The sequence below is a fragment of the Loxodonta africana genome, chromosome 21 (assembly GCF_030014295.1).
Source record: "Loxodonta africana isolate mLoxAfr1 chromosome 21, mLoxAfr1.hap2, whole genome shotgun sequence".
NCBI lineage: Eukaryota > Metazoa > Chordata > Mammalia > Proboscidea > Elephantidae > Loxodonta > Loxodonta africana.
In genome coordinates, this window is record NC_087362.1 from 29,672,907 (window position 1) to 29,691,250 (window position 18,344).

Here is an 18,344-nt window from a genome sequence, read left to right on the forward strand (position 1 = left end):
TTGACGCCCTGGCCCTGGTTCTTCCCTCGGGCCCTGAGCTGGAGGAGCTTCGTCAGCTCTGAGCCCCAGAAGCACCTTCCCCCTGGCTCACTAACCTGGAGCCAGGGCCAAGGTCTCCCAACCCCCCAATTAGGGGCAGCCTGAGACAGCCTGCTGCTCCAGCCCTGGCTGCCTGCCAAAACGGAAAAGGGCCAACGCTCTGGACGGCCCTGTCTTCGGCCCTGGACTAGCCAGAACCCTATCCTGGGAGTGGGGCCACATCACCCCCTGGGAACCAGAGCAGCTCTGGTGCCAGGCCCACACTGGAGAGACTACCAAAAAAATCAAACCTGTTGCATCGAGTCGCTTCCGACTCAGCGACCCTATAGGACAGAGTAGGACTGTCCCATAGAGTTTCCAAGGAGCACCTGGTGGATTTGAACTGCTGACCTTTTGGTTAGCAGCCATAGCACTTAACCACTACACCACCAGTGTTTCCCTGGAGAGACTAATAAAACCCAGGGTTTCCCTGGAGAGACTAGCACCTTTTAATTCAGATCTGCTGTGGGGGCTGCTTTCACACAAAGACGAGAGCAGATGTGGGAATGGGGCTGTGCTGACCCCCAGTCACCGCTCTTCCCACACGGGGTGGGTGGACACTACCTTTGGCCACCGTCTCCTTGCTTCTGGTGTCCGGGGCGCCCCTGGGACAATGAAATGCAGGAGGAGGGGCCTGGGGCCCTCCAGCCACCTCCCACCTGGCAGGGATGGGGTGTCCCATCAGACGGCCCTCTGGGCACGGTGCCAGCAGGAGAAAGCACCTGAGGTGTCTGTGCTGCAGTACCGAGGCAACAAGACCCCACCCTGCTCCATCAGACACCCACATAGGGCTGCCTCACTGGTGCCCGTACATGTCTGCCAGCCGGGCGAAGCGGGGGCCCCAGTCCTGGAGGTAGTCATAGTCCTGGTCCTCGTCCCCCAGGCTGGACAGGATGGAGCTCAATGTCCCTGCCACGGAGCCGTCCCCCTCGTAGTCGTAGATGAGGGCTGTGTCATAGGGTGGCACGCTGGGGTCACCATCTGCAGCCTCCAAGCCCTGCAGAGGGGCCGTGGAGACTCAGGGCCCATGGATGGAGCCAATGGGTACCCCTCATTTCCCCAAGCTGGGAGAGATGGGGCCAGCAGACACCCCCATCTCCCCAAGCTGTGGCTACTCAGCCAACACCCAGGGCAAGGACATGGGACCCTTCTCGAGGCTGGCCCCTTTCCTGGCTGTCCTGGATGAAGAGAAGAGGAGGAGGGAGGGCAACAGAGGGCTGTAAATTTTGTTCAGTTTCCCTGAGTGCAGATGACAGCAAGATCACTGTTGTGAGCCTCTGCTCAGGATGTAGATTTGAAGGGAGGAGGATCCGTGTGGGGCTGAGACGCATTGCCCTACTCCTGTGGGCTCCTTCATGAGCTGGTCCCTTGGTCCTGCCCCCTCCCCCCACCCCCCAGATGGAAAGTGGCTGGCTATCCCCCATCAGCACCCTTGTCTTCTCAGCAAAGTGGAATCCTCTCTCCACTGAAGCCAGAAAACCAGAGGCATCTTCAACACTGCCATCAGCAAGACCCGCTGGTTCAGCCTTTTAAAGGTTTTGAAAACCCTTCTGACATCTCCACCTGCACCTGTCTCCCACACACACAACACCCTCTGTAGCCCTACACCCTCCTAACAGGGACATGGAAGACTGCCTTCCGAAGGGTGTTTCACGGAGCCAGGCCCTTCCCCGAGCCAGGCAGCCATCACCTGCGTGCACCCCTAGTGCCCTCCCCCTCCCCCGCCCCAAAAGTGATTCCTGTACTCTGGGCACTTCCCGGACAGATGATGAGAAGTCATTATCGCAGAGCCCAGAGCGGCCACGTGGTTCTGCAGACAGCGAAGACCTGGAAACTGCCTCGGGGAGGCTCGACGGCTTCCCCCTACCACCGTGGAGGACTTCGCCCCGGCGGTTTTGCGGAGAGTGGACGCGGCGGGCGGCCACTCTCGTCTAACCTGTCGAAGCTCTAAAGCAGCACTGGGTGCCGCTTCACTTCACAAGGACCGGCGGCAGCGGGGGTGGGGGGCACACGGGAGGTGCCTGCCACACCCCTATCCATGACACTGCGCGTTCGCGTTCAGGGGAGCCGTGCCATTCCACCTGGCGCCTCCCCTCCCCTCGCCGCTGACCCTGCTCAACCTGCCCTCCCTGCGTGCCCACCTCCGCCCCGCCCGACCGCAGGAAAGCTCAGGGACCGTGTGTGCCCTCCTCGCCCGCCCCAGGAGCACCTACGTTGCGGATGAAGCCAGCAATGTCGGCGGTGCTGGCAGGCAGCAGGCGGGGCAGCGGGCCAGGCAGGCGGCCGGAAGGGGCATCGCGGCGCAGCGGCGGCCGCCCCAGAGGCCCGCCCAGGGCCGCCAGCTCTGTGGGGTGGCGCAGCTGGCTGAGGTCGTAGGCGTCCTGTGCGGACCGAGAGAGTGCAGTTGAGCCCCGAACCGCAGAGGGCGTTTCCACCCGCAAATTCCTGGGAGAGCCTGGGATGGGGTGCCGGGGGAGTTGTTCCGAGACTCCTGGAAGCTTCCAGAGCCATCGGCTCCCTGGCCAACTTGAGTCCCTCCTATGGCAGCTGGGGTGCTTCCTGAGAGCCCTTCCCGAGACTCAGTGTTTCCCAAACCACCGCATTCCACATACCCCTCTCCACTTCCGGCCCTCACTTAGCCTCAGGACCTTACCTGGTCCTCCTCCCCGCCTCCCTGCTCGTCGTAGTTGAGAATGTTGTCACGGAGGTCGTCCTGGAGCCCGTGCAGCAGTCCCTTGTCCCGCGACCGCCGCCGGCATCGCGCCAGGAGGGCCACCAGCAGGATGAGCACTGGGAGCGCGGTGGGGAGATGCGGAACAGGTTGGGACCGGGGCCGCCAGGGCGGGAGGAGGACTTCCAAGGGGCGCCAGGGGCGAGGCTTCCGGGAGTCGGGGGCTATGGGGGGTCCGGGAGCATCTAGGGGCTGGCGTCTGGGGGCGGGGCGGTCTAGAAGGAGGGTCTCGGGGCTGGGGACCCGTCCCGGGAGCTGGAGTGGCCCGGGGACGTGGGGCGGGTCTGGAACAGGGGGAGAGGGACGGGTCCGGAGACGTCGGGGTTGCAGGAGCGCGGTGTGTGAGTTCCAGGGGACCGGGGAGAGTCTGGGGTCTCGGAGACCGCGGGTCAGGCGCGGTGGAGGAGGGAAGGGCGGGGAAGGGGGGTGGTCCCAGCACTCACAGAGCAGCAGGATGACGCTACCCAGCACGACGAGCAGCGCGCCCAGGCTGACACCCGCGCCCCCACCGCGCAGGGCTGCGGCCCCCGGCAGGCAAGCGCCGTCGGCGGCGCAGCGGCACACGCTCACGTTCAGCGGCTGCTCCCGTTGCTGCGGCGGCTGTCCGGAGTCGCGGAGCAGCAGGCTGAGGCGGTGCAGGCCCTCGGGCAGCCGGTGGCGCAACCGCAGACGCGCGTGGCTCACTGCGGAGGGGACAGCCGTCAGTCAGCCCCCAGGCCCTCCGGCCCGCCTCCTCCGCCCCCTCGGTCCGGACTGCACTGGCGTGGGCGGTGCCAAGAAGAGAGCCCGAGTGGAAGTCCAGGATTCTGAGCCTCAGTTTCCCCACCTATACGCTGGGGGGCGGGGGCATGCTCAGTAATCCCGCCCACCTATGCCGGGACACCGGCGGTGAGTGCCCTGCGACCCCACGGCCAGGCCTCACCGTTAACCTGGCTGATGCTCCAGTTCTGGGCCAGCTCCGGGGTTCGGGGGCTCAGCTGGAAGTGGAAGGGGGCGCCGTGCGGGGGCAGGTCCTCGTCTGTGGCCCCCAGGAGGAGGCCGGAGCCCCGTGCCGGCTCACTGCACACGCTGCCGGCCAGCGGAGCCAACACGGGCGCGTGGTCGTTCACCTCCAGGATCTCCACGGACAGGGTGCCTGTGGCCGTGCGCGGAGGCGAGGCTGCGGGGGCAGGGCTGGGTCGGCTCGGTGCCCCACCCGGCCCGCAACACGCAGGCCCGCGTGTTCAAGGCCAGGGCACAGCCCCCGCCCCGAACTAGGCAGGACTTCCCGCCAGGGTGAGAGCCAGAGCCCGGCCGGCGCTCACCGTCATCGCTGACCAGGATGATGGCTCGGTACCAGCCGTCCTTGAGGAAGGGGGAGGCGGGGCTGAGCACGCGCTGGGTCTGTATCCGGCCAGTGGCTGCGTCCACTTGAAGCCAGTCCTCAGGGTCATAGTCCTTGGAGTAGCTGTTGGCAAGGGAGGGGAGAATGTGGGAAAGGGCATGCCTGAGCCTGCACAGGGGAACCCCGGAATGTGGCCAAGCACCCCAACACACACACCAACCCAACACACACACCAACCCAACACACACACCAACTCAATACACACATTCACGCCAATACACACACTCACCCCAGACCCTCAGAACCACACAGCCCTCTGCACAGGGTGGCACCCACACACCCTCAGCACCTCTGGTGTTCCTGGCTTGGGGCACAGGGCATTGCTGGCCCCATAGCTCTGCTTCACCCAAGGGCCCCCCACCTGAGCCTCTGCAGCTGCTGGGTGTCGGGGTCTCGGGCAGAGAAGGTGGCCACAGGGGTCCCTGGGGCCGCCCCTTCGGCAAGGCTGGTTCGGAGTGGGTTCTCATGGAAGAGGGGTGCCTCATTGATATCCTGCACATGCACGTTGACCATGGCCTGGCCCCGTGTGGTCCTGGGGGCAGGTGCCTGCAGCGGGGCCTCATTTTGCACTGACACACGGAGCTGGTAGTGCTCGCGGCTCTCATGGTCCAGGGGCTGCAAGACCCAGCAGAGTTGACCTGGTACTCAGGACCGGGCACAGCCGCACAGGGGGGCTTAGGACAGGGCACCCACTGCACACAGGGGCCCAAAGTGGCCATGGACAAGGGGAGTAGCCACAGTGGCTCCTTTAGGAAGACCAGGGCTGCCACTCCCCAGTCTGCCCTCAGAGCCCCCTACTTTATTCCCTTCTTTAACTTTGAACAATAAAAACTATGCAGGAAAATAAAAAGCACAGAAAATCACATAAAGTAGTTAAGTATTGTTGGCATGCACTTATCACACTTATCACGTGTAGAAAGCACACTGTAACTCAGACACAGGCTTGTGCACCCCCACCCTGTCCTGTCAACTTGTGGTCACCCCCAATCCTGAGGCTGTGCCCCATTCCCTCCCTCTATTCTCACATAGAGTCTGAGTGGGGCCGGGGTGAGGGATGCACCTAAGTCCCTCCCTCCCTCAGTGTCTGCAACTGAGCTGGAGTGCTCACCTTTACCACAGACAGGACACCCTCGTTGGTCTTGGGGTCTGTACGGACGGTGAACTGCCCATCAGGGTCACCCTCCAGGATTGTGAACCTGGCCACCCAGTTGGGGGAGCCAGGCAGGTCCCTGTCCTGCACCTCCAGCCGACCCACATCCACGCCGCTGACTGCCTCCGTGGCCTCCAGGAAGAACTGGGGAAGGCCAGACCCCGTTACCAGCCAGGGCTGGTCTAACAGACAACTGTGGTTGGGGCTCCCTCAGGGCCCTGGGACTCAGGGCACCCTCCTAGACCTGGGCCTCTCCTGCCCACCCTCCTGTTTAAATGCTGCCCTTCCTGCAAGCCCCCCCAGGAGCCTCCCCTCTGATGTCCTCTTTAATTTGTCAGTATCGTGAGCTCCCTAGCGGCCCCAGTGAGCCCTCTATCTGTGCCCTTGGAGGGCAGGGCTGGCCACTCCCTCCCCCCAGTGAGGGCCTTGGGAGACCTGCCTCTCCCCGCCCCCAGTTTTCAAGGGCCCCAAAGGGTTCAGCAGTGCCTCCCATTAAGGGCCTAGCACCTTGCTTCCTGCAGCTGTATGTCCACACTGCCTCTGTGGGCCTCTAATGTAGATGTCATCCACCTGGACGCCCACCACACAGCCCTCCCCTGCCCCAGAGCGCCCCAGCCTGTGAGCCCTCCTTCCTCCCTGCCCAGAGCTGCAGAGAGATGGGCAGCCCTAAGCCAAGGCTGGGGGCATGGCAGCACCTGGTCCCTGGTGAACTCTGGTGCATTGTCATTGACGTCGTCCAGGGTGATGATGGCTGAGGCAGTGGCTGTGAGTCCATCTCCAGACATGTCTGCCACCTGCAGGCTCAGATTGTACACGGCAACCACCTGTAGGTGACAGTACCATGAGGAGACAAGAGCCCATGGGCCACAGATGATCAGGGCTGCTGGCCCCCTGGGATGGGGTTGGCCCCTTGCAGAGCCCTGCAGGGCCCGAGCATCACGCCCATGTGTGAGTCAGGCAGAACACTTGCTGCCAGGTGTGAGTGAAGGCGTCCGAAGGCCCTGTGGCCTTACAGGGACAAAGACATCTGGCCAACCACCGGCTCATGCCCATCTATGGGCGGGTGGGAGTAAGTGAGCTCAGCTGTATGCCAGGTAAGCATTTAAGGAACACCTAATGTGTACAGGGCAGCGGGGGCCAAGCTGCAACCATGTGGGCCCTTCCCTGGGAGCACAATTTAGTGGAAGAGAGAGAGACAAATGGACCACACGGCAGAGTGCCAGGAGGCCATTGGGAAACCAAGGAGGGCTTCCTAGAGGTGGTGACACACATGGAGGCACTGAGCCAGGTATCGGGGGCTGGAGAGGGTCTTGGCAGGAAGAGGTGCTTACAGAGGACAGACAGGTGGCAGGCTACCAAATAATTTGCTATTCCAGAGGGGACGGGCCAAGTGGGAGGGGTGTCACAAGGAGGCCCAAGAGGGGAAGCAGGCCTTCAGGAGAGTCCTCTGCTTCCTGCAAAGGGGTCTGTTTTGGGGTGACCAGTGGGCAGGGATGAAAAGACTCACTTGCCTGAGCCAGGTCCAGGTTGAGGGCTTTCACTCTCTTTTTCGATCTAACCTCGCACAACCCGTGAGGTCGGTACAGTCATTGTGCCTAGTCGCCAATGGGAAACTGAGGCCCAGAGAGACCATGAGACTGTCTATCGGAGCCGGAGCGGTTGACTCAAGCCAAGTCTGGGTTCAGAGCCCACGCCCATGAGTATTTAGCAGCACTTGGCCCCCCTCCTACAGTGGGAAGAGTTCACTGGGGTGGGCAAGGCTGGACACAGGGATTCCTGAAATGAGCTACCCAACGCAGCAGGTGAGGACAGCCTGGAGGGCTGGCCCAGTGCATGGCTGTGGAGCTCCCACAGTGCCCTGGCCTGCGGCCCTCACCTCACGGTCCAGACCCACTTGCACAGTTCGGATCTCGCCAGTGCGCTCATCGATGCTGAAGAATTCGGGGCTGCCCTGTGCGAGGATGGAGTACCGTAGGGCCGCGTTGTCTGTATCGGGGTCGTCTGCATCGGTGGCCTCTGCTCTCATCACAAAGGTGCCTGGAAGGATAGGGCGCGTGGGGCTGGTGGCCAGAGGGGGGGCACAGGGTGGTACATAGGATGTGCCATGAACAGCATCATGAAACCTTGTGCCGTGGATTGAACTGTATCCCCAACAAAGATTTGCTGAAGTCCTAACCCCTGTGGCTGTGAGAGTGACCTTGTTTGGAAAGCGAATCTTTCTCTGGAGGTGATACCAATTTAAGTTAACAACGCCATGCGGAGTAAGATGGGTCCTGATCCTATATGACTGGTGTCTCACAGAAGAGGAGAACAGACATGGGGACAGGGTCACACACAGGGAAGACAGACGCTGTGTGACAACGGAGCCAACTGCGTCAACAAGCAGCAAAGCACCCTCAGCCACTAGGAGCCAGGAGAGAGGCAAGGAATGGTTGCTCTCTCGGAGCACCTGGAAAGAATCAACATAGTGACACTTTCAATTGGATCCCAGGCTCTGGAACCATAAGAGAGTAATTCCTGTTCTTTAAAGCCACCCACTGTGGGGTTTTGTTATAGCGGCCCAAAGAAACTACAATGCCTGGCTCCTACCATTGACCCTGGTGGCCAGTTCTTCTTGTCATTGCTCACAACACTAAGGCTAACTGGAGGAACCCTGAGCCAACCCCCAACTCTAGGACGCTATTGCTGCTTACCCACAGACCATCACCCGTGCCCACGGCCCACTACCAGCCTATGTAGATGTGACATCCAAGCCTTAGCCTGACTCTCTTGTCTAAGGAGCTGGGGCAGGGGTCAGACACACAGACACAGTAGAGCTGACACTGCTGTCCTCAACCAGAACATACAGACAGCCTGGTGTGGGGCTAAGCACACTGGGGTGCCTGGAACCTGGCTCCCCACAGGCTGGAGAACCCGTCTGGCCCTGATACCCAAGGGGCGGAAGCCCCAGCCCCCAGGAAGCAGAGGGTGCCGGCCACAGGGTGACCTTGTGACACTGCTCAGCCCACCTACACTGAGGCAAGCACTCACCCACAGTGACAGTGGCCAGGGCTGGACCTGTATCAGAGGGAGGGCCCCCAGAGACAAGAGGCTCCTCAGTCTGGTCCACCCCAGGGGAGCCATGGAGGCAGGAATCCTGCCCATCCTTCATTCCTGACTCCTTGTGGGTTCTAAACCTGGCCCATCTGAGTGCATGGAACATGGGTTTTGTGGAGGGTGGGAGGAGGAAAAGAAGGGAGGGAAGAAGGAAGAAAGAAGGCAGGAAAGAGGGAAAGAAAAAAGAAGAAAAAGGGTAAAGCAAATGTGATAAACATTTAGGGCATCTCTGTGACACGTGTATGGGAATATTTTTGCAACTTTTCTGCAAGTTTGAAATTATGTCAAAAAACAAAGTTAAAAGAAAAAAATCATTTTAAGCCTTGAAAAACAAAAAAAAATGGGATGCAATAAACTAAACATCAGTAGCCAAGGAGGGCCCCAGCTTTTGCCCTTAATCCGGTGCTTTCTAACCTGTGGAAACACAGGACTTTCCTAGAATGTGAGCTGAACACCTGGGGCCAGGGTGGGAGCAGGAAGAAGTGGGTTACTGCCTGGCAGTGAAGTCTGTCCTGCCCTGGGAACAGAATCAGGCCACCAACTGCCAGTCCAGCACGCTAGGACCAGCTGGGCCCGCACAGGCTTATGAAGGACAGGGTGGTGTGTTCCATTTGCAATCAAAATGTGGACTCAAGAAGCAACTACAGGAATGACTGCTTCATGGGAATGGAGGGTTGTTTTGGGGGTGAGAGTAATGTTTAGCACCTAGAAATGGTGGTTGTACAACATTGTGAGTGTACTAGATGCCACCAAACTGTACACTTAAAAATGGCTAATTTCGTTACATGAGTTTCATTTCAATTAAGAAAAAGAAAAGAAACAAGCATGAGTTTTGCTATCTACTGCTCCTCTCTTTGTATTTTGGAAGTTTCTCGGGTTTGATATTTATGATGAAATGGGAAGTAATTTGAATGGACTTGTGGAAACTTCCTAAATCCTGAAGACTCATATGCAGACCCTTTGAAGGACCTCCAAAATTCTTGCTTATGGGAATTTCTGGACTTCTGACCCGCCCACAGCCTCTGCAGAAGCGTCCCTCCCCTAGCTGGGAGGCAGTGGGCGGCTAGGACTTCTGCCTCACCTGGGGCAGCGCCCTCCAGCACGCGGCCGTTGAACACTTCCTGCTGGAAGACGGGCCGGTTGTCATTCTGATCCACAACCACGATCTCCAGATCTGTGGGGTCCTCCAGGGTGGATCCGCCCAGGTCCAGGGCAAAGGCCCTTAGCTGGTGAAGCAGAAAGCAAGGGCTGGCACTGTGGTCCCAGTGTTGGTGGCTCTCACAGGGTCACACTTTGCCTCAGCTAAAAACCACCAACTTATATAGGTGTGAACCGGCACTGGGGCTGGGCAGGTGTTATGACACACGAGAACCTTCTCTGAAGAAGGGTCTGCTTTCTCTTATCAGCAAGGTGCCCAGCATACTTCCCCTCTTGCCTCAGCTGTCAGAGAGCTTGTAACTACATTTACTGGTAACTGAAATGACGCTCTCACTAGGGTTCCCCTCTCTCCCTTTCTCCATAGTGGTTGGCTGCTTTTGAAGTTTAATTCCCCTGTGCACATGAAATCTAACTTAAATTAGATTGCTTCCTGTCTTATTGGAAAATGAGCATGACATAAATTTCCAGATAAAAAAGATATTAATAGTTTTCTGGAGCCCTGGTGACGACGTGGTTAAGAGCTCAGGCTGCTAACTAAAAGGTCAGCAGTTTGAATCCACCAGTCGCTCTTTGGAAACCCTATGGGCAGTTCTACTCTGTCCTATAGGGTCACTATGAGTCGGAATCAAGTCAACAGAAACGAGTTTAATAGCTTTCTGTGTAAGGGAACCAAAAGCTTGCTCTTAAAAGTTTGGAGGAAGATTTAGGGTACACAGAAGGAAATTTTACTATCTGAAAAAGCAAAGGTGGGAAGCCTCCTTGTCCAGAGTCCAGGCTGGGATGGTTCATGGAGGGACCTCAGATGCAGTTCTAGGCTCCACGAGGTCTCACCTCCTTGGCTTCACATCCACTTAGAGTTCGGCTCTCAGTCCCCCGCCCCACTGCCCTTCCTCTCAGACCCTGGAACCCCAGGCCCTTCAGAGGTCAGGTTCTGTGGCCCTCCCCTGGCTGTCCCACTGTGAGAATCAAGGGAGGTGCTGCTGTAATTTGACAATGTTTAGGATTCTTCATGGCAGCTCCATACCCACCAGACTCAGCAAGGATTAATGGGGAGTTGGCTGTAGGTTAAGAGGGCTACAGCTGGGCTGATGGTGGCTTCCTGGGAAGGCTTGGGCTGCCTGGGGCACACCCTGGCACCCGAGGTGGCCTGCCCTGGTGCAATCTGCCCAGAACAGTCCTCCCTGGGGCCTCAGCTTGCTCATTTGTTCAAAGGGGACAGCAGTCTGAAACGCCTGCTTCCTTGTGTCCTAGGTCCCTGCTCCCATTAAGCAGTTTGGACCCTGGGAGGTGGCAAAGAGGTGGGACCCTAGGGCCAGAGCCCACCCTGAATCGGTCAGTCTTCTCACGGTCCAGCATGGCATTCAGGAACACCTTCCCCGTGAACTTGTCGATGGAGAAGACACCCCGGGGCTCCTTGTCCACACCGGGGCCCTGGATGCTGTAGATGACACCGCCCAGCGGCTGCTTGTCCGACTTGATCTGGGGGGACAGGTCCAGACCTCAGGGGGACGTCTGCAGCCCCCAGGCCCCTTCCCCAGCAGAGAGGAGTGAAGGTTTAAGATCCCTCCAGGGCTGGGGATGGGTGTCCCATCCTGAGACCTTTCTCCCGGGGCACCACACCTGGGGTTCCTGGGCCCTGTTCTCTAGAGACAGATTTCAGGTGTGTGCTTGAAGGTAGATGCACACACATTATAGGTTTAGCTAACATAGATCAGTATCTGGTAAACAGACAAAAATCCTGCCTGCAGAGAGCTCCCAGCCTGCTGGGGAGGGCATACGCTAGGGGTGTGCCCACCCAGGGGGATGTATCCACCCGGGGAGCATGTCAACCCAGAGGGGTGTGTCCACTTGGGGAGCATGTTAACCCAGGGGGTGTGTCCACCCAGGGAGCTCTTTAACCTGGGGGGTGTGTTCACTCGGGGAGCATGTCAACCTGGGGGGATGTGTCCACCCAGGGAGCATGTCAGCCAGGGGTGTGTCCACCTGGGGCTCGTGTCCAGTCGGAGGAGTATCCACCCAGAAAACGTGTCCTTCTGGGGAGTGTCCACCTGGGGCGCACCCACATGAAGAATGCGTACCTGGGATCACATTCCGAGAGGTAGGGGCAGGTACAACCCACCCAGGGTGTACAGCCCCAGGGGTGATGTAAGGAAGGTCTCAGCCCCCTCTTCAGCCCAGAACCAGACCAGAGCCCTGGGGGCGGGGGGCTCCTGTGGCAGGCCCCGCCCTCTGTCTCAGCTCCAGCAGGATGCAGAGGGGCCTGAGTTCTCAGACAACCATGTGGGTGTGAGGGGGGCCTCAGTGCACAGCCTTCAGGACAGCAGGGACAGCCCTGCCCGCCTGCCCTCACCTGTACCAGCCTAGCCTCTGACACAGTGGGGACAGCCCTGCCTGCCTCACCTGCACCAGGGGGAAGGGGATACGCTTGTGGTTCTCAGACACGCTGATGGGTGGGATGACCCAGGCTCTCCGCACACGGCCCAACCCTGGTGTCCGGCGCCAGGGGAACAGGATGCTGGGCCTCCATGGCCCGGGGACCCCTGTAGACAGGCCGAGGCCCTGCAACGGAAACTGACAGCAGTCACATGGCCACCACCCGGCACTCGCCTAGCCAGGCCTGCTGAGGACTCCACCCATAGGCCTAGACGAGGTAGTACAGCCAGTCTCAGGTCAGGGAGAGTCTGGGCTGGGAGGCCAGGCCCATGAGCTAATCACAGGACTGCACTGCCTCCCTGCCAAGACCAAGCAGGCCCATCCCTCAGAGCCTCTGTAGCCCACTCCTTGACAACGCTGCCCTGCATCTGTCCCTTACCCTCACCGGGAGCCACAGAGCCCGGAATCCAGCACTGAATAGTTCTCAGGCCCCTGTCTGCCTATTGAGTGACTGAATGGAGAGGGGGACACCAGATTATATGCCCCTTCTCAGCAGACCCACAGTGCCCCTCCTGAGTCCCGGGTTCCACAGGTGCCCTGGAGGGCCAAGGAAGCTCAGCTGCCAAGAAGCTGGCTGAAGGCCCCACCCAGCCTGTCCAGTCGGGTGCTGAAGTGGGTGGGGAGAAGGCTCACTGGCAGCAGAGGGCTGGAGGGAAGCTGTGGTGGGGTGGGGAAAGAGGTCAGAGTGATGGCAAATGCAGCTGCAGGGAGAAATGGCTGCGTCAGGGGACTCAATCCCTGGAGCTGCAGCAGCCCCTCCCAAAGGCCTCTGTGGCTGAAGAATGTGGGTAACAGGGAAGAGGGGTGGCATGGGCTGGGCCCCTCTCCCATGACTGGCCCTGTCTGGGGCTGGGACGGGGGCTCCTGTCCGGCCCGGGGGAACAATGGTGGAAAAGGCCAGGGCCTGAGTGGGCTGCCTTCAAGAGGTGAGATGGGGCTGCTGCGCTGTGCAGCCCAGGACCGGGGGCAGGGGTGAAGGGACAGCCTGGCATTGGCTGGACGTCGAAGCTCCCTCCACCCCGCTGTGGAATCTCCGTGTGCTTCTCACCCGATATTTCCATTCCTAGAAGCTGAGGACTGTTGGGACGTGCTCCCCTTCCCATCTTCCCACACCTGTGGGACTGGGGTGCCCTGTTTCAATGCCCCTGTGTGTCTGGGACAGGCCTGGGAAGGCAGAGAGGCAGGACAGCTGTGGGCCTCCACACCCCACTCCCTGGGGGAGACACTCACACCCCAGGCCCTGCTCCATGGTCAGGCTGAGTCATTGTCCAGGCCTACACCTGCAGCTGAAGGGAGGCGGGGAGGGCACCTCACCCTTTGCAGCACCCCGTCTTGGCTCAGAGTAGGGCCTTGACGCTGTTGGCAGAATGAGGAGAACAGCAACGGCATCCAAATACAACCGCTGCCTCTGGTGGGCCCCCGAGACCCACAGCAGCAGCTTCCAGCCAGAACCAGGGCCCTGCCAGGTCAAGTGGTGCTTCTGTCAGGCCGGTACCTGCCCACCCAGGTGGGAGCCCTTTGTCACCATCAGTAGTGACAGGGCCAGCTCTTGAGCACTTCCTGGGGCAGGCCCTTCGCTCAGCACTGTGACTGCCTCCTCTCTCTGTCTCTCTATCAACTCCCTTCTGTCTCTCTATCCCCCTCACCTGTCTGTCTATCTGTCACTCTATTCCCCTCCCCTCCCCCGCCCTCCTGTCTCTGTCTCTGTCCCTCTCAGTCCTCACAGCCCTGTTGGAAATCAGGGTGTGGGGGGCAACACCCTCACTTCACAGCTCTGGAAAGTGACGTCCAGGGAGGCCAGGCCACGTGCCCAGGCCACACACAAGAATGTCGCAGAGGCGGGTCAGTGCTAGGTCTAAGTTCCACCCCAGGGGACTGGGCCTCATTACACAGAGCAACATACTCTCCAAGAAACCTGATGACCAGCAACGCCTGGCCTTGGGTCCTCATCCTTCTGGGGCTCCCAGTGTGGCTGCCAAGACCTCAGGGCACTACCCTCTGACAGAAATTCCTACCCTCTCCCACAGCTGCACCCCTCCCCACCCTCCCCCTTCCTGCCAGCTGCTTGGCTGCTATCCAGATGCCTCCCAACTGGTACAGGGTCGGACGCAGCCAAGGCAGGGCCTGGGAACCTGGGGTCTCTTGCCTGTCTGCAGCCCAAGTTCATGAGGTCAGGGGAAGCCACAGAGCCTTGGCTGGGACCCTGCCCAGGTCAGAGGCTGAGGCCAGTGGGGGTGGGCTGGTGGGGCCATGGCAACTTCTGGCTCTCAGAGGACTTCGTGGAACTTGCTCTTTGCCCACCCCCCCACTCCCTTCAAAGGAAGGAGGCCCACCCTGACGCTGCTTCCAACCCTGGGGTTTCTCAGTGGAGTGGGGGCCTGTCATGGGGAGCAAGGGACATCTGGCACCCGGGCCAAAGTCCTATCAGCAAAACCAGCTCCCAAACACCCAGCACCCTAGATGCAGGGACAAAAGTGTCCTTGAAAACAGAGCTGAATGGACACAGAGACATGCCCTGGGGCAGCTCCCTCTGCCTCCCACCAAGCCAAGGCCAATGGAGCTTACAGGCCACTTCCTTGACACCAAATGACACCCTCAAGCCCATCCCTGGACCCTGCCCTGAACCAAGAGCACTCATCTGGCCAAGACGCACTTGCGGGGCGACGCCAGGCCATTTGCTCACACCCAGCTCTGCCCTTCTGTGGTCAGCAACCCCTGGGAGCCCCTAAAGCTACTCTCGGGACTCCAGGCTGAGGATGAAGGAGGGAAAGACAGAGGCCTTGGGCGGCAGCTCCTGGGTCCTAGCAGCACCAGGTGTCCTGGTTGCAGAGATGTATCTAAGTTATGGAAGGCATGGCACGTGCCCTGGATGCCACTTGGCAGGGGAGGCATGTGCCAGTGAAGAGTTCCTATGAAACTGGTTCGGGCCGGGGTCCTTCCCCAAGCACTGCAGACACAGAGGCGTAGGGAGGGAGGGCAGGAGGAGACACTTGCCCCTGGCTCAAGGGGGTGCCAGATGAGGCATGGAATGACATTCTGAGGTGCCACAAATATGAAAGGTGCCTGACTGAAGCAGCCAGGGGAAGCCATTTTTGCTGACACTTCACTGCTATCAACGTCCATTTATCTTGAAATTGGTAGGGGGGATGCAACTTAGAGATCACCCTGGGTGTTCCTTACCCTCACTAAGGGCCTTCAGGGGACACTTTCAGTGCTTGCCATAGGCGCTATTTTCCATAGATAACCTCTGCCTGGTCAAGTAAAAGGGGCAGGGCTATGTGGTCAGGCCAGCCGATGCAGTATCAGGGCATTGGGCTCACCCCACTCAGGTGGGCTGCGGACTTTCAGAGGAAGGAGGCCCACCCTGATGCTTCTTCCAACCCTGGAATTTCTCGGATGCTAGTTTTTTTTTAGGAGTGGGTGTGGGGCCCAGTGTTCCTGGTGGGACAGGGATGGGGTTTGCCCCGGCACAGGCCAGGGTGGTACACTGCCCCCAGGACCTGGGAGAGGCCCTGAGATGTCACTGCAGGAAGCCCCGCTGAGCTCAGCCTCTCCACAAAGTACCCCCTCCCGAATCTGGCTGGGGCCCCCAGCTTCTGGATGCCCCGGTCAGGAGAAGGCACGCCAGGAACGGGCCAGCTGTCAGCCTGGCCAGGCAAAGACCTCCAAATGCCTCGCTGTGTCCCACTCCCTCCAGCTGCTGCAGCTTCAGAGCAGAAAGGGGGTGGGGGAGGGCAGTGCCCCCTCCCACTCAGATGGGCGCCTACCGCCATCACCACCACCACCACCACCCTGCCTGGCCTCTACCACAGGGAGAAAGTGTAGACCCCAGGGCACAGCAGGGCCTATCCTGACTCCTGGAGGGAGCACTGGGCCAGGAGTCCTCTGCCCTCCACTGCCACAGTGACAGTTGGACTGCCCACTGTTCTGTCCGTCTGGCGCTGGGTGTCCACTAGGTCCTGGTCCAGACACACATGCTACAAAGTCCCAGGAGTGCCCCAAGGCCTGGGTCTCTCTTCCCACTCGCCGACTGGGACACAACTCAACTCCTCCTGGTGTGCGAGGGATCTGTTGGACTTATCTACGCCCCCTCCCCCATCCCTTCACCATTTCCTGGGTGAGGCCATGGGCTAGGGTAATGTTCCAGGTGTAGGCTGGGAGAGGAAAGTAGACAGGGGCTGGGCCCCACTGAGGTCCCCCTGGACTCATGAGCTGAGATTTGGAGGAGGAAAGAGGCCACTGAAGGTGAGCGACATGTCCGAGGCCACAGGGTGGATAATGGAGCTGCCCGGAGCCCGTCTCCCGCCTAGTGCCCAGCTGGCCTGGGCTGCCTGCCTTTGGAGCCCACAGACTTGGAGGAAGAAGGATCCAGGAGGCAGCCCAGGGGCTGGGACAAGGAAGGGCAAAAATCTGAAAGCTGAGCTGGGTGGGGGAGGGGGCCAAGGTCCTGACCAACATATTTCAGCAGGGCAGGAGAGCCCGCCTCACACCGGAGCTAATTTGAGTCACACTGGAGCAAAGGGAACTCAGGGGGCAGGCCCCCACCGGGGTCTCCATCCCTACTGACTGCCAGGAGCCTGCCTCCAGCTGTCTGGGGTGGTGGCGGGAGGCGGCGGGGAGGGTGGAGAAGGCAGTCTGTAATGGCCCTGAGATGGGGAAAGGGGTAAAGAGAGGGAGAGGGGAGGCTTGGGCTCCCAGGGAGGGGGAGAGAAAGCTAAAGGGGCTCCAGCTTCCCAGCAGAATCCACCCGGGCCTACTGAAAGGCAGATACCCCCAGACTTACAGCTGCAGGGCCTCCAGGAATATTTTAACAGTGGGGCCACTGGGCCATGGGGAACTGCTGCCCTGAGCATGGGTGGGAGTGATGCTGGAGGCCTGGGGCCTTCCAGAAGTGAGTCACTGGGTGCAGATGCAGGTGGCTGGAGCATAGGGCCAGGCAGCCTATAAGGCTGGCTGCAGAGGGGCAGCTGGCTGGGCACCTGGTTAGTAGCCAGGGCTGAAACCTGAGCACAGTCATGAGAGCGGGGCTGTCTTTGGGAATTAGAGGGGGTTGAGGAGGCCCCAATAGGTGAGCGCTGGGCAAGTGGCCAGCTCCCCTCACCAATGTCCAGCTCTGCCTGCCTGTCTCATTCATGACCATATGGTAACCAGTGACTTGTGAACCCTGGCCGAGCCCTTTCTGCTCATGAAATCTATAAATTGTGAGGGCAATCCTGCCCTCATCCTGGAGTTGTAGGTTAGGAGGCTGAGTGCCAGAGAGAAGATGCCAGAGGTCTTTGGGCCGGGAGGGAGCTGAGCTGAGCTCTGAACACACACAGCCTGGTCTCTGGCTCAGCCAGGTGCTCTGAGGGCAAGGAGCCACCAAGACCCCGTGCCTGACCCCGCACCTCCAGCTCAGCGACTGCCCAGCAGCTGACCTGGGTGCGAGGAGGTGACACGGCCCTGTCCAAGGAGTGCCCTTGGTGGGGAGGGGGGACCTGAGGCCTGGGCCCCCTCCCATCACACCTCGTCCCATGCGAGGCACCACAGTGCCATGGTCTAGAGGAAAGTTGTGGGCAGGGTCAGAGCAATTCTGAGGGCTGTGGCTCCAGGCGGGCACAAAGGCATGGCCAGCAGTCCAGGGCTGTGGGCAGGGGCTGGGGGTTGCTGAATATGCTGGGACCAGGGCTTGGTGGGCATAAGGCATTCCCTAAGCAGCAGCTTCTCTGGAATGCCAGTTCCTGGAGGGTAGGGCCTGCAGCTGCCTGAGCTGCCTGCCAACCCCCCACCCTCACCCAAGGGCACATGGGGGGTGGGGTCTCTTGGACACCACCCAAGACCAAGGAGGGTCATGTGCCAACCTGAACCACGGGAGAGAAACCGGACAGGAAATCTGGACCCAGCGTCTCCAGCCAGGGTGGGGGTTCCCCTCTGCTCCCTCCTCCCCCAGTCCGGCAGGGTTGTCTGGCCCTGCATTTCCGAAAGGAAGGGAAGGCCTGCCCCATGGCCTCCTGCCTGCTTATGGACCCTCATGCTCCCGCAGGACTCCCTAGGTCTGGAGTGGCTTCCCCAAACTTGCCTGCATCCTGGCCCCGCTTCCCTCTAGGATCCACCTGGGAGCCAGGCTGCCCCAGGAAGCCCCTCAGAGCGCCCCGGTCGGCACAGCCCCACCCCAGCAGCCCCTGGGAGGCTCCAGGGCCCGCGTCCCCCGGGGGCCAGAGGCCCACTTTAGGGCAGAACCGTCCCATGAGCCCAGGGGAAGCAGTTTCTCCCGCGAGTCGCCGAGGGCTTACCTGGGCCAGCAGCCCAAAGGCGAGGAGCAGTCCAGCGTCCAT

General features: G+C 60.2%; 1 protein-coding gene across 1 annotated transcript; it reads right to left on the reverse strand.

Moving 5' to 3' along the window:
- Positions 1-57: 57 nt before the first annotated feature.
- CDH15 (cadherin 15) lies at positions 58-18,344 on the reverse strand. Its single transcript, XM_064273650.1, has 14 exons — positions 18,303-18,344; positions 11,998-12,156; positions 10,921-11,076; positions 9,521-9,665; positions 7,220-7,380; positions 6,039-6,167; positions 5,302-5,487; positions 4,555-4,808; positions 4,114-4,256; positions 3,732-3,968; positions 3,253-3,492; positions 2,732-2,868; positions 2,292-2,459; positions 58-1,075 (listed from the first exon to the last, which is right to left on the reverse strand). The coding sequence occupies exons 1-14, from the start codon at positions 18,342-18,344 to the stop codon at positions 875-877; spliced, it is 2,358 nt and encodes a 785-aa protein (XP_064129720.1). The 3' UTR covers positions 58-874.